At 46.0% G+C, this 16,466-nt stretch overlaps 1 protein-coding gene and 1 pseudogene across 4 annotated transcripts in view; one reads left to right on the forward strand and one right to left on the reverse strand.

Annotated features, from left to right (window-relative positions):
* The window catches only part of qtc (GRIP domain-containing protein quick-to-court), a 35,223-nt gene extending 20,851 nt beyond the window's left edge, over positions 1–14,372 (reverse strand). For 3 of the 4 annotated variants that reach the window (XM_077632981.1, XM_077632980.1, XM_077632982.1), the window contains exon 1: positions 14,157–14,338. In XM_077632981.1, coding sequence (XP_077489107.1) covers positions 14,157–14,201 — 45 coding nt within the window. In that variant the 5' untranslated portion in view covers positions 14,202–14,338. Of the gene's footprint in view, positions 1–14,156 lie in introns of all 4 variants that reach the window. The other variant, XM_077632983.1, reaches the window with a different exon arrangement.
* Positions 3,596–4,838, forward strand: LOC144096852 (uncharacterized; annotated as a pseudogene).
* Positions 14,373–16,466: the final 2,094 nt, after the last annotated feature.

Genomic DNA, 16,466 nt, shown 5'->3' on the forward strand with positions numbered 1-16,466 from the left:
TTTATTTCACTTGTGCTTCAAATTGCTACAAGCGTCGTCATGAGTAACACTCAACTAAATAGCGACCCTGATCATGTTTTTCTTGCTTGTCAGCACGAACCTGTGTATAACGTGTACATGTCCAATAGCATAAACGCACTTCAATAGTTGTCCTTGGTTTCTATTTGAAATGACTTTCATTCGGCTGGGATGAACCTCAAAATCTAATTTAGTCTGCCATATGCTTATTAGGGGGGGGGGGGGCAGGGCCTTTCCAAGTATTCTCAAGAGGAGGCTCAGCCCCTCCCCCACCTGAATTCCTGCCTTGTTTACATTTTTTTGCTGTAACCTAACTTACGACCTCTGCGTTACCATGACGTCCCAGTAGGAAACTACACGTTGAAGACACCCCCAAGTATCTGGAACAGGCATGAATTAGAGTGCTAACCCGCATTTTGGTTTTCGTAGAACGGCAATTTTAACAATAAAAACACTCTGGCGCAGGTATCAATTAATTCGCAGTAACTGCAGAAGCAGGGAGCTGGCTTCGCAATTTTCCTCTGTTAAAAACTGGCGATGTCCATTAACTTATGCGAAGGGAAGTTTTCCGGGAGTCCCCAGAGTCGGATGTGTCATCGCTCAGCGTGGCGCACAAAAAGAGGGGAGACCGATCTTTGTCGTCGCGAAGTGGCTGGTGGGCTGTTCAGTGTTCGGGCTAGGGGTACGGAGGGGTGAAGGGAAGAAGTTGGCGCGACAGTGCGGGGTCAGTCTAATTTGTTCAGCACAAAATTCTAAGAAAGTTTAGTATGAGCCCCCTCCTGCCGTCACGGAAACAAAGCCCGTTTCCTTGCATTTCCTGCCTAACCTCTACTGCAGTGCAACAGGAGGTTTACATCAGTCCCCCCTCTCTCGGGGCCATCTTGAAGTCGAATGGCGATATTCCAGAAGTTACTCAGAAGGGGGGCCCCAACTGCACAAAGAATGCGCGAGTGTCGTCTCGGAACGAGAACTTTTGGTTGGAACACAAGCCTTGCGGAAACCTGACTTACAGATTTTTCCAAGTGGTCCATTAGTGTGCAGTAGTTTGTCGCATCGAGGGGACGTCGTGGAAAAGCACGTTCAGCGAACTCCTCTCCTGTTCAAAAATTCAGTCGTCAAAACTGGCGGACGAGGAGGCTTTGCGCATGCACAGGACGTTACTGAAAAAAGTGGTCCATTCCAGTGGCTATATATAAAGAAGCGCCTGGAAAGGGCCGGGGTGTCGACCTTTAGGGAGCTTGGCGGAAGCTTTTACTGCGATCAAGGAAGGCCAGAGCCATTTGTCAACCTCCGTGGACAGTTCCAGCCTTTTTGGGGGCTTAATTCGGACCAAAACGGGGAACAAGATTCAGCGAAAATCGCCTTTCAGGAGACCAGACGCCGCCACCACCGGCCAGCGGCCGCGGCTGTCTTCATGCCTTCCCCGTGCTCGCTAATGGCACAACCAATTATGGCTTCCCGGGATCTGAACGAGCAAGAGCTCAAGCGTGGAAATCAACCCTTTCGGACGTCTTCGGTGCCGCTCGTCCACAGCAGTCGTCGGCCTTGCTAATGGCACAACTACTTTGGATTATCTCCCAATGGGGCGGCCCGGCTTAGCGCGTCAGCTTCTTCGAAGGAAGAATAGGGTTCGTCGACCGTGGGAGAGTTGACACCCAGCTGACGTTACCTACCAGCCCAGCGGTGTCCCGATCGCATCCCCTTCTCCCTCGTGCTCAACTTCCATGTGAGCGGAGGTGTCTGTTGGCGCGTGCAAGTTTGTGCACGAGAATGCAAGTTTTAGGCCACTCCCACCCTGGCGGAGACATCCTCAACCTGGGGAATGTAGGGACGGAGAACAGTATAAAACTGGACGGCGATGTGCAGTGAATCATGCTCTTTTTGGGATGCTCCTTTTGCAATATCCTGCATCTGCATCCTCCATTATGAACTTACCTTAAGATCCTCTCTTCGTAGAGAAGTTCACTTTTGATCTATGACTGTGTTTGTGTTTGCATTGTATGCAGAGTGCATTGAAGCGGTGTTTCCATGTCACTTGTACTTGCTATAGTGTATTAATTCCAGCCTTACACGTAATGTCTGTCTCCCAGAAAAAGATAAAGTTTCTTCATACCCGCTCCAAAGCGTACATGCCCACGAAGAGGAGAATCTCAAGGTAAGATATCTTACAATTCTTAGTACTTCATCCCGACTTCCATTTGTGTCAATGCATCCGTTCAAACACTTTTTGCTTCTTCGCTTTTCCTGGTCGCTACCAGATGGCGCTTGTTCTGCAGAAATCAGTCCAGCCCGTCCCGACAGCACGAACACCGTCGATGTTCACCCAATCGGCGATGGCTCTACCCATCATTACGAGGTCCCTACCATCCACAGACTGGTTCGTGAGTAAGCATTTTCAGTGTTTCCAAACAAAAGAAAAGTCGCCTATCTGCTATGCTAATGATAATACCTTGTTATACATTGATTCGGGAAAATGCTAAGGAACCTTGATTTCGTATGTTTTAAAAACCATTCACTGAAGATTGGAGAAGGAGCCCGATGTGAAAAGCAAAATGTGACCATACGTCTTTGATTTCATTTGTAGAAGCTCCAACACCGGGGCCTTCACGTCAAACAGCAGGAGGAACCAACTTTGATGAAACAAGCAATGTGCATTCGCTTGCCTTCACGAATTCAAGAAACAGATCGAGGGAGGACGAGTCAGCGCTGTACGACTATCGGTCACTTCCAGCCGAAACCTACAGGTTCCCCAGAAACTGAGGCGGTAGATCGTGCCAATGTGATTGGTTTTTTGTGATTTCCTTGGCTTTTTATGAAAGCAAGAGCGACGTAGTCTTGTGTCACGAGAGCCGTCGACATTTCGATGAAAGAGGGGAAAGGTTGGTTTTAACAATTGGAATAAAGCTATCGAGAAGTTCCAGTCACATGAAAAGAGCAAATTTCACTTGGCCTCCGTGAGCCGAAGCTTGTCACGCCAGGCCATTCCTGTTTTGCGTCTCCTTTCGCAGCAATACAAAAAACAGCGGGAGGAGGCCAGGGTAGCACTTCCATGTCATAGTTAGCTCTGTGCGCTACCTCCGCCGCACGGGCCAAGCTCTTCGAGAACGAGGTAAATGTGATGGAAATTTGCTCCATTTGCTCGACGAAAGGTCGGAGGATGTCCTGGTCCTTAAGATGTGGATGACTAAGAGAAATAAATGGGTGAGCGGTGACATGCAGAATGAGCTTATAGAGATTATGGCCCATAGTGTTCAATGAGAAATTATACAGGACGAGAAGTCTAGTCCATTTTTTGGTATCATTGCTGATGGAACAACCGATGTAAATGGTGACAAGCAGTTCACCTTTTGCGTGCGGTGGGTGCAGAGCGAGAATCTCGAAGTTCGGGAAGAGTATCTCGGCCTGTACAACGCGCCTGACAGTAGATCTGAGACCCTATACTCGGCCATCAAGGACATGATTTTGTGCCTCAGCCTGGACTTTCACTGTGTATGAGGCCACTGCTTTGATGGGGCGGCGAATATGTCTGGTCGTTTTTTGGGTGTGCAAAAAAGACTTAGTGATTGTGAGCCACGGTCATTGTATATCCATTGCAGTATTCACTGTTTAGATCTGGTACTGCAAGAGGCTAGCAGGAGTTGTGACATAATTGGAGACGCTCTTACCACTGTTAAGGACGTTTCCAACGCAGCCCTCGACTCCAAGAAGCGCAAAAGTGTTTATGCTAACAAAGTACTTCCTACGGGACATGAGTCAACTGTGGAGAGTGGATCAAGGCCAAATAACTTACTGCGGCTTTGCCCAACGCGATGGACCATTAGAGTCAAGTCGATGCAAAGATTTGTTGAGAATTACGCCAGAGTTCAAGAGACACTCAAAGAGCTTGTGCAGACACCAGGTTCAGTGACCGAAAGCAGCAAGGCTATTTTTAGAGGCTAAGATCGGCTTTTGCAGAAATTTGAAACCTTGCTAGGTACCCCACATTTCCATAGCCTTCTTTGGGCCTTGTGAAGAATCAGCAAAGGCTCTCCAGAGCTCAACATCTTGCGCCGCAAGTGCAAAAAAAAGGCAGCAGAGGCTCTCTGCAAGGCGACCTCCCAGTTGGGCTCTGAAACTGCGTTTGAGAAGCTGTGGTAGCACACGAGCACAACAGCAGCACCCCTAGGCCTGAAGGAAGCTCGTATGTCAAGGCCGACAAAACCTCCTGTGAGGTATGAGACGACTGATAGACCTGTCCAGCCAGTTGCACTTGACGTGAAGGCCGCGCTGCACAAGGAGTATTTTGCTACTGCCAACTGCATCATAAGCACAACAAAACAGCGTTTTGAGCAGCCGGGCATGGAACAGCTCGTAAAACTAGAAGACATCTTAACCAGCGCCGCTGGAGGTAGTCCGTATACAGCAGATGAACTAGGGGCGGCTTTGGGAGTGCATGCAGTTGATTTTGACTTCTGCAGTATCTCGGTGCAGTTTATGCTATTATCAACCCTTCTAAACGATGCTGATTCTACCACAACTCTGGCATTTTGGAGATCCTACAAAGGGATTCGCAAAACATTCGCGAGTTGATGGATCAGGTCGTGAGGTATGTTCGACTTCTGTTTTCCATACCAGCGTCTGTCGCTTCTGGGGAACACTCTTTTAGTGCTCTGCGCAGAATCAAAACGTATTTGCGCAACCGAACGACTCAAAAGAGGTTATCGTATCTTTTGATTTTGCATATACACAAAGAAAGAACAGCACTCCTAAGTTTAGATAACGTCATCAGGGAGTTTGTGAGCAGAACAGCGGAGCGAGCAGCAACCTTTGGTGCCGCCTAAGCCCCTAGAAAAAGCATCACTGTCCGAAATTTCTGCTGCTTGCGTGCATTAATGGTAACTGTATACACGTACTGTAGCGTGTTTGCTTGTATTGTGGTATTTAAACTATTTTATGTTATGGCTTTGTTCATGCATGAATTCCCGAATATGTAGTTGTCAAATGTCAACAAATATGTGTGCACTGAAAATTCATTTTGTAATTTTTTTCTTGTTAGGGCTTGTGTAATATGCATTATCTAGCAATCAAAGAAACACTGCATAACGAAAACAATTTTTTTTCACGCCGTTAATTGTTCCCTCTCGAAGCCAAACTTGGATTGTAATATCTGAAAAACCTAGGTACATAAACAAAAAAACAACAAGTAAAAAGAAACTTGTTCCAGCCCCCCCCCCCCCCCCCCCCCACTGAAAATATACTTCCGGCGTCCCTGGCGGGAGCAATGCAACATCGGGCCAGACGCGGGTGAGTAATATTGGCACAATCTACCATGACAAGTACAGCTTAGGGTTGGTTGCTGAAGGGTTGATTTCCCCTAGCATTACCTTTATAGGGCATGTAAATACTTTCTTTCTTGAGTGAGCAGCATGAGCATATGTGCAGCCCATACATCAGCACTTTCATTGTCATTTTTATAAACGTGGCCTGAGAAGAAGCGTGGCAGCTATGGTGAAGTTGTGGCAGTTAAATGGGGTCCACAAAGTATTAAGTCAAGGCGCTCTCTCTCTAATGGCGTATTCCAATCTGTGATCCGGAGCAGCTTTCCAAACCCATGAAGAAGCAAGATATCCGTAACGGTCCAGTCAGAACTCAGGATCTGAATCCAAATCGCCCACTGAAACATGCTCTTTGGTTTCACGAAGCAAGAGAACTTGCTCCAGATCGCCAATTGAAATAAACCATAAATGAGACTGGCGCACACACAGGAATGAGACGACCTCAGCAGCTTCTCTGGAGATGACCGACTTCTGGTGAAAAACATCATTGCAGTGAAAAAGAAACGAAAACCCAGTTGTGCATTGTGCTATGTACAGCCATTAGAGGCACACATCTATTGTGAAATGAGATCCAAATGCAACAATGACTGGAGGCAATGTGTTGTTGTTTGTAGCAGTTCTTTTACTTTATACTGCATGTAAAAAGCATCTGAGAGGTTGCCATGGAGGTACCATGCATGCATGCTTTTGGCACCAGTGCCATGCACACACCCATGTGCAACGCTTTACAGTTCCACTCAAGTATTGGCTAGCAGAAATCTGAAGGTATGGTATTACTCTTGTGGTCACATGAAAACAACTCAGGACCGACAATTTCAGCTGGAACAGTCTCAAAAGAAGTTAAAATGCCACAGTGTGTCCAACTTGTCATGACTATACTACAAGGTGCCATATGACACACTCAACAGTGACCTGTCATGGCACTCAATCTGCTGCTTGTATACTTCTATAACATCAAGACAAAATCCTTCCTTGTTTTATATGCGCAGGATCACCTGGGTACCCACACGCATAGTTGTACATTTTGCACCAAGAGTGCCTTCAAATAAAGCCAATGAATTTGATTAAATTCTCCTTGTGGCATTAAAATAAATATAACTCACATCAGATGGAAGCTGTCTGAATGGGCACTCAAGCCAACAGTGCAGCTTTATTTTTTTTTCTTGCTTAGAACAAGAGAAATGCCACTGCTAATTGCAAGACAGAATGTCCAATTCCCAAACAAACTCTTTTTTATTTCTAGCCTCATATTTCTCAGCAGTTTCAATATCAGCTTCCCTTTAAGTGGTGCACAGCATGACATCACAAGGCAAAGGAGACCTACCAGGTGTGTATTAGGAGACAACAAAAACCAGTGCAAAAGATGGAATATGAAATACCTTTACGCAGTTTTGTTTTTTATTAAGTTCTTTTTAGCACAGCAGGGCCTCACTGGATGATTCAGACTCATCGCCATGACTCATGCATTTTTGAAATTCTCCCAAAATCTGATATTGTTAGTAGTAGTAGTAGTAAGTGGTTTTTTTATTAAAACAATAATAAAAAGGAAGGATAAGATTTTTGCTAGCCCCGGTGTAAAGCCGCGCTTCATCAACGCGCACATTTTTTTTTATTCCCTTAGCTTGCGGTCACTGCGGGCTTCCGGTCTACGCTCCCCCCCTACCCACGTGCCTTCCTTCCCCCCCCCCCCCCCCCCCCCTTTCCCTACCCCTGCAAGCAGTGGCAAAGGCGCAGAAGGCACTGGCTGCTTGACCGCTGTGACGGCCGAAGACACCTGGCTTTGTTAAGCGCACCAGGAAAGCATGCGAGGCGCACCCAACGAACACGTGGTGCCGCTTGGTCTTAGGCAGCATTCCCACTGCGGCAGAATGCGGACCACCTCGCATTCCGCGATGGGCCTCTTTTTTTTTTCTTCTTTTTTTTGAGCATTCTCGATGGCACCGAAGCGTCGCGGTTCTCCGCCGTCTGACATTCCTGCGGCGAGCCAGTGGGTCAGTGGTCCCACCAATTAGCTAAAAAAAAAAAACGCTTCATCCTTTGAGAGGCGACGCGCCGGTGCAGCAGGGAAATGGAAAGCATCAAGTGCTAAGGCCGAGAACTCCCCTCGGGGAGAGGGTTTTCAAAATGTTTTCTGTATGTGTTTCTTTTTCTTTATAGCCAAGCCCCGGGCTCGAAGTTGGGTCCAACCTTCAGAGGCTGTGGCTACCTCCATTGGTTACCGAAGCTTAGGGCGGGCCTCGATATATGACCGCCCTAATTTCTGTTTGCAAAAGCTTTAAAACTGCATGTAAAATCATTGGAGGGCAGTCCTGTCTAGTTGAGCTAGAAGCTCCGTGCAGTGGCATGTAATTCTGCAACCCTAGACTCTAACCTCGCGTCGATGAGTAAGGGCTTGTAGAGAGTGTTTCTTTGTGTGAGATCTTTTCTTTTAACTTACATTTTGACTGTCTGTGTGACTCAACTTGTAACGCAGTTTGCCCTTGTACATCCTGTAAATATATTTTCTCTTTGTCTTCATCATCTGGCATCAATCATCGTCTGCTCCTTCAACACCGTCGAATTCACGTTTGGAGAGGTCTTGTGCCCCTCCGAAGAAACGCAAAGAACCATCTTTGAATTTACTCCCGGCATCTGCCATATGGATACTGAAGCACCTGAGCTGGGGCAGCGGAAATAAAAAGTAGCAGGCAGAATGGAGAAAGGAAATGAAAGAATGTGAGGGGACAGGAGAAGAGGATAGGGGGAGAGGTAATATACACAAACTATTTACACAGTAAGAAATGTGTACAGGTTGAGCGTGTGATTAGTTCATGATGAAGCAATAAAAACGTGCGCACAGCACTGTGTTGACTACAATTTGAGTGAGGCATCCAGTTGTTAATCGTCCAATTAAGGTAGCACTCGCAGAGCGTTTGGTCACTGCGCGTAACTACCTGGCAGAGAATACCTTGCAGGATTTGTTATGTATATTAAGTGGGGTTTAATGTCCCAAAGTTGCGTATAGGCTACGAGAGACTTCATAGTGGGGGGGGGTTCCACATTAAAGAGACATTTAGGATAAATTAAAGTTGACCTGTATCGACAAGGTAGTGATTTCTGATCACAAAGAGACTACTCCCAATTCGGTCTCTGATCATTTCCCCATCACAATCCACAGGGCGTTATTATATCACCCACTTCTTTTTAACCCCGGAATGGCTCCGCTATCCCATATTCTGGCATCTATCCCAAAACTCAAATGTACATATTTATGAAGCTGATCTTACTCTTTGGTACACGTCTGGTTCTCCTGGGACAGTGGAGCATACCTTGCAGCCAGGCATCAATGCGGTCATATTAGTTATCTTGACACAGTAAGCCTATCTTTCACCACCTGACAGATCCAAATTACTACTAAAAACCTGTTATCAATGCCAGCACAACCCATCTCATCACTCTCACAATAACGGGTCACACCAAACCTCACGTACTGTCCTGCCAGATTTTTGGACTTCATATCCATTAGTCATCTAATCGAGTGAATGTTGCTATAACCGTTAAGTTTGCTATCATGTTATGCATCGAATCCACTGTATTGTCAATAAATATGCCGAGCTACGCTAGGGTCAATCAGGCAGGTAGTCCACGCATTAGACCTCAGCAAAATTCTCTATACAGTTCCATACTTTACACTAACCCGTCGTCAAAGACATGATTGAGGTTGTGTTGCATCCATTGCACAAGATCGGCCTTAACATTCTCAGCCTTAACAGAGCTTTTTAAGATTTTTCAAAAAATTTAATATGGGTGTCGCCATCGTTAGTCGATTTCACAAGTAAAATGTGTGCATTGACACTGATTTTTGGGGCACGGGTCCCAGAGGCTAGGCTACGCTGCCATTCACTTCAAAATAGTGGCAACTCGTCCTTTTCGACAAAGACTGGTCCTCACAAGTTTGAATATACTGGCAGGAAGATTTTTACATCCAATTTTCTCACCGATTATTGCGTCTTTTGCTGCCGGACAAATGTTATCATAGCCAGAGAATCAATATTTACTCAGAACAATTTAACAGCATGAACTTGTCCCCAGTGTCCATCTGGCTTCAATCACCTGGGGTTCTCTAATGAGCTCTGACATTACATAGCACATGAGCTTTGTGACACAGCGCTGGCCTTGGTTGAGATAGGTTCAACAGGTTCAGAAACTGAAACCATGTTACATAAAAAACCTTAATTAAAAATTAATTACAGTGAAGCACCAGACTGTTCCGAGGTAAATGATGTGACCGACTCTGTGAGCACTATATTAAAAACTAAAACATATTAGGAAGCGTGTATACTCTTTAGGACAAATGCTTAAAACAAAATAACAGTGTTAAAACAATGTCAGGTCTGAAACAGCCTAAATTTTGTATAGATTCGTACCACTGTAACCCTTTATCTTAGCAATACATTTTGTACAAACCAAAGACACAGACGACAGAAGAGACTGCGGTGATTTCTATTACCCTAGACAACAATGACTACAAAGTGACACTTGGAGGTAAGCACATGGTAGCTTGCTGCAATTACTGTCTGATCCTACGCGTGGCTAGCTGTTGCATATTTAGCGTCAAAGTGGTACCCTGTCACACAGCATGCATCATTTTCAAGGAGTATACATGACACACATAACGAGCCTCTCCTTTCCTTTCCCTTGTCTTTCCAAGAAGTGACATTCATGCAGTGTGATGAGGAGTACTTTAGTGACACTCGCCACACAATACACTCACCTAGAAGCGAGATTTTGCAAACTCACTTCACTGAGCTGAGCCCACTTCATCAGTTCTGGTGCTTTTAGAAAAAAATAAATCTGCCTAAAAACAAGGGTGCTGGTGCACCATAAATTATGCAAAGTTGTCATGCTAAAAAGCAGCTTTATAAGTTCACAATAAGAGTGATAAAAGCTGATATATATATCCTGTTTTGTTTGAGAAGCATCTCAAGCTTGAGAAGCATATCTCCATATGTTTAATACTTCATCATGTCTATAAAATTGCAGTATGCTTTCATCTACCAAAAGGATGTATACAAGTGCTCAAGTAATTAAGAAATAATCAGTCTAAGTTTTTTTAAAATGGCCTTTTCAGGCATGAAGGCAGCTTCTGTGGCACAATAATACCTGCATTGGCAGACATCAGAAAGCATGTAATTAATGTTAACTAGTTATAAATCCATGCAATGAATTGCGCGTGAATGTTAAGATGTATTTGTGGTAGTCTGATGTGACGGACGCAGTCAGAAGCTTCAGAAAAATCTAAGAATATGCATGGCATTGACCTAGTTGCCAACATCAATACACAGAGCAAGTAGCAATTGCTAACCGCTCATTCGGAATCATCAAACAGGCACTTAAAACTGCATACACCACACTAATCAGACCCAAAATTCAATATGCATCTGCCATCTGGGACCCAAGCCCAGACAACATCATACGTAAAACCCTAGCTGCTCGTTTCATTTTTTCAATCTGTTCCCCGTACTCCAGTATTACTTCTTTAAAAAATCATGCTGAATTGGTTCCCCGTCACTATGACGGAAACATACTTGCCTATCACTCTTTCATAAACTTTATTATCACAATTGTTTGCATGACTTCTTTCAGTCACCCTCTATCGCATTTTCTCTCACTGATATCACCCTTACGAAGTGCTGTTACTCAGCTCTTTATGTGCAATCATTTATAGCCAGAACCATATATACAACCTTTTTCCATAAAGTTTTGAGACTGATTTATTTTCTTCTCAAGAAATGATTCCCCAAAACAAATGTTAGTGCGTATATGTAGCGTTATCTTTTCGGGCTAACCCGAGCTATTTATGTTAATTGCTCTGGCAGCCACTAGATGGCACTACATGTAGAAAAATACAAATACAAAAATAAATAAATTTTAAAGCAGGAAATTGCCAAAGAAAATATCTATGATAACTGTAGGGGAAGCTCTTTGTTGTTTGAGGCCAGGATGGGAGTTTTGCGGAATAAGACATATAGAGTCAGGTACCACGAGATAGACACGTTGTGCGTTGCGTGCGGAGAGGAGGAGGAAACGGCTGAACACTTGATACTTTTCTGTAAAGGGCTTCACTCTACAGTGGAAAGCAGCGGGGCTGATTTATCCAAGGCATTGGGGTTTAGGGACAGTGAAGGGAAAGTAGGTTTTAAGCGGGTAGAAGTAACCAAGCGAAGGTTATCTGATTGGTGGCTAAAATCAAGAGAAGAGTAAAATTTTATAAGTCATGGCTAGGTGGCTTGAGCCACCGCCCAATTTAAAAGGTTCAGCCGTATCCATCCATCCATCCATACGTTGTCACTAGTCGTCTGCGCATTCTACTGTGAGTGATTGCGGAAAGATGGACGTCCACCTCGAACAGCGTGTAAACATAAAATTCTGTGTGAAGCTTGGCAAGGCAACCACACAGACATATGAGCTCCTTCGTGATGCTTATGGCAAAGAGACATTATCGCGGGTGCGAGTTTTCAAGTGGCATAAGAGGTTCGTTTTTGGGGAGAATGTTGGCGGAAGACGACACAAGGCAGGGGCGCCCTTCAACCTCACGGAATGAGAACAACATGGCTCTGATCAAAGAAATCGTAGAGCAAGACCGCACCATTACAGTCCACATGCTATCAGATACTCTCAACATTAGTAAGACAACATGCCACCAAATTTTGTGTGACAACTAGGGGAAACGAAAGCTGAATGCCAGACTTGTGCCGCACTTCCTCACACAGGACGAGAAGGACACGCCGGCATCAGTGAGTGCTGATTTGATCTCCGAGTCAGAGAAGGATGCTGCATTCGTCGACAGCATCATTGCTGAAAACGAAACACGGTGTTTTCAATACGATCCTTAAACAAAGAAGCAGAGCGCCGAATGGTGATCCACAAGCTCTCCGGCGTCGAGAAAGGTGCGGCGACAGAAGACCAAAACAAAGACGATGCTGATAGTTTTTTCGATGCCAGAGATGTCGTACACCACGAGTTTGTCCCACAAGGGCAGACGATGAATCAGGAGTTTTATATCCGCGTGCTCCAACACATGCGCGACGCACTGCGACGCCATCGCCTTGACTTGTGGGCGTCTGGACGATGCAGCCTTCCCTACGATAACGCTCTCAGCGTTACAAAATTTCTCGCCAAGCACAGCATTACTGTACTTCCCCATCCACCATGCATACTCGCCTGACCTCTCCCCATGCGATTTTTTCCTGTTTCCTTGTGTGAAGAGAGCCCTAAAATGTCACTGGATGGGGAGCGTGGAGGCCATTAAAGACGCCACGACAAAGGAGCTGGCAGCCCTGCCAAAAGAAGCGTTTTTCAACTGTTTCCAAGACCTCAAGAAGCGTTGGAAGCTGTGTATAGACTGCAAAAGGGAGACTATTTTGAAGGGGTGCTGCACAAATGATTTCAACGTTAAACACTTTTTTTTTTAATGGACACAGTCTCGGAACTTTACGGACCAAGGTTGTGTAGTTGACTGTAATCCTACCATCACATATTGCTACTGAAGTTCACGCCGATAAATTTCACCAAATGCTGCGTACAATCAGAATCTGGCATCTCTGTGCATCGTTAAAATGTACTTTTTGGGGTTATTTTGTTTTGTGCTCCCTTCAATTTTTCTCTTGCTTTTAGTATTCTGAGTCCCAGCAGGGTTTGATTTTTCCTGCTTTTTTCCCATTTATGTTCTATTTTGTTCTTGTTATATAACTTTGATCCTACTTCAAATATCGGTGCACAGCTTGCAGCGTATGATGCTTTTAATATATTTCTTGCTGCATTTAAAATTCTTACAAATTCTTGTGCCCCCATACGTAATACTTCTGGAGGACCTTTCGGGTATTTGACTAAATAAATAACGTTCAGCCGTGCGCGTCCACAACACGCGCCCAATGTAAGTACGTGAAACCGGATGACGCGCGCAGCTGCATTTACTCAATGCGGCTGAAGCAATTAACATAACCACAGACGCGGACCCGCGCACGCCGCCCTCGCAAGTGCAATGCACCACTACATGCGCCAATGGATCGAATTCTGAACAACGAGTGAGTGGCAATTGCGCGCAACGGCACAAAAACCGACGTCGCTCGCAAAATATATGTGCGCTGAGGTATATACAATTTCCAGTCGTCGCACAAGCTTTCATCCCGGGCCAAAGATCAAGTTAAAATGACTTCCCGTGCGGCTGACATATCTGGGTCACCGAAAACGTAGGGCACGTCGACCATGCTTAAGAATAGACTGGCACTCCTTCCGAAACAAAACGCGGAACATGTGCAGATGTGCGCCAAAAACGATCAACGTGTTCTCTCACACGTTAAGAAAGACTACTGGCGTTTAGAGGTGGCTACGCAGCACACAACGCGTATATATACGCATAATGAATGAAAGAACCGGGGCGCGGATCGCCGCGCGATCCGTCGTCAAGAGGGGGAAAAAGACAAAAGAAAAACCCGGGCACGCACGCGAGGCCCCCTCAGACCGAGGCCAACCGAGAAGAATGATCGCGAGGCAAAAAGCAAAAAGTGGAGCAGGCCCCGGCGAAAAAAGCGAACCACAAGGGCGGAGAGACACTGGCCCGCAACTGAGCATATTGTACGTGGGAAAGCGACCACTCTGGCAATTCAATACCAAAACAGCTCTTCCTGACCACCGTGTCCCCGATAGGCGACGAAGTCGCCACCACAGCAAGTACGACCTGTTGTTACGCTTCGGAAAAAACAGTGCCTCGGTGGCGAGAGATAGGAGGGAGAAAGATGCCCGACGCTTTCGAAACCACCGGCAAGAAGCGGAAACGCTCACCTTCTCGGAAAGCTCCTCGTACGGGCGATCTTTAGAGCGGGACATCGAGCAAGTCGTAGGACATCGAGTCAACGGACGATGCGGAAACAACGGGACGGCGGTTCGGCCCAAGGCAACGCTTGGCTGAAGCAGCTGAACGCTCCGAGCGTGGCTCCAAGCAAACGGAAAGTGACTGCACTCGAAACGAAACAAGAGTTGAGATGAGCGCCGATGGCGACTGCTAGATGGAGCCACCTGTCATTGCAGGCCTGCGGACAGAAAATGCCTTCATTCGGCGTAGCCAGTCACCACGGAGAGCTCATATTTTCTGAAAGGCTTTCTCAAGTAAACAGTAGCTACCGATGACCTCAAAAAGCCGACGCCTTGAGCGTGGCCCAAACCCTGGGCCTTGCGAAAACGCTCACGATGACAGCGGACAGAAAGAGAGCAATATTCTTCGTTTTGGTACGAGCGAGACGACAGTTGAGGTCATGCGATGCAAACACATACGCATCAGTGTATGCTTCAGCCTGTCTTTTTACTATTAAAAAAAAATTCAAACTGTCTAACAGATAGACAGTAGGGTACGTGTATTATCGAAGAGAGAGTATAAAAATATCCTAGCTAGTTGAACTTCGAGATGACGTTGCGACCATAAAGGTGGTTGTGATCATGGTAGTGACGACCTATGGCGACGCTGAGGAGGCCGTCGAAGAGCATAGGTCGCACATGCAGTGTGCTCAACACCCCATCTGAACTGATATCACTCGATTGAAACTGGGCTTTCCTCGGGCGCGCTTATATGCAACATAGTGTGGGCGCCTCGAACATGTGCCGAACTCGACGAAACCATCGTGCTATGAACCAGATAGCAGCTGATTCAACAGATGCACCATTGTGTGTAATGCGATACTGCAGGTTGCTCTGGAAACCAGTTCTTCCACTGAGTGACGTACACCTGTCCTTCGCTGTCTTTGCAGCTTCTCACGTGCCCACTTAGGGCTACGCATGCTTGAAGAAAGATGAACATGGGGTACAGGCGATGCGACCGCGCGCGTTGGTGGAGAATACATGTGGTCGCGAATCACGAGCGCTCAAGGGCTAAGTAACTCTACAGGGCAGTATAGAGTTAATACCAGGGTAGTGAAGTGTAGTACAGGGCAGTAGGGTGCCTCATGGATGGATGGATGGATGGATACGGCTGAACCCTTTAAATCGGGCGGTGGCTCAAACCACCTAGCCATGTCTTGTGAAATTTTGCTCTTGTCTTGCTTTTAGCCACTAATCAGATTAACCTTCTCTTGGTTACTTCTAACCTCTTAAAATCCACTTTCCCTTCACTATCCCTAAACCCCAATGCCTTGGGTAAGTCAGCCTCGCTGCTTTCCACTGTAGGGTGAAGCCCTTTACAGAAAAGTATCAAGTGTTCAGCCGTTTCCTCCTCCTCTCCGCACGCAATGCACAAAGTGTCTATCTCATGGTACCTGACTCTATACGTCTTAGTCCGCAAAACTCCAGTCCTGGCCTCAAACAACAAAGAGCTTCCCCTACAATTATCATATTTTCTTTGACAATTTCCTGTTTAAAGGTCCGGTATGTTCCCAGTGCCGATTTCGTTAGCATCCCTGTTTTCCACAGAGCTCTCTCTGTTTCTTTAACCTTTTTCTTAACCATGCAATAATTGCTGATTTGCACCCTTATACTGCTGTTATTTGCTTGTCAATTTTCTAGTTCGCTTTCTCCATTTCGTGTCAACATTCTTTATATACAGGTATCTGAAACCTTTCCCAGCCCACTGCTTTTTATCCATCTTTCTCAATCGTTCCTCAAATGCTATCTTACTGCTAGCCTCTCTGCTCTCGAAAGACGCCCATCCCATATCACCCTGTACCCCCTGATTTGGTGTATTGCCATGTGCTCCCAATGCTAACCTCCCTACTCCCCGTTGTTTAATTTGCCTTGATGCCAGCGCCGCCGTACAGGGCACGGGGCAGTAGCATTTCGTGGCATCTGGAGGTCATACATGCAACTGCATGTGCGCATTCACGCTATTCTGTGATCCTGCAGCGTGTTTAAACGTTGCTGGGAAATAAAGGTATTGCACTTTGTCGGCGACTATAGAAAGTAACGACGTGGATAGCAGGCTTTGGTTTTGTCCGCGGTGTTGTCTGCTGTGTGCCGAGTGTCGTCTGCTCAAAAACGGTGACGAAATGAGCGCTGGGTTTTCCTTCCTTGCTTCGTTAGAGCTTGCCGCTTAATAGGGTAGAGCGTTGGGCCAGTTGGTGTAGCGACATAATTAAAAACATTGCGCAGAATAACACAGGACGGGAG

This window comes from Amblyomma americanum, chromosome 7 (assembly GCF_052857255.1).
Source record: "Amblyomma americanum isolate KBUSLIRL-KWMA chromosome 7, ASM5285725v1, whole genome shotgun sequence".
Classification (NCBI taxonomy): domain Eukaryota; kingdom Metazoa; phylum Arthropoda; class Arachnida; order Ixodida; family Ixodidae; genus Amblyomma; species Amblyomma americanum.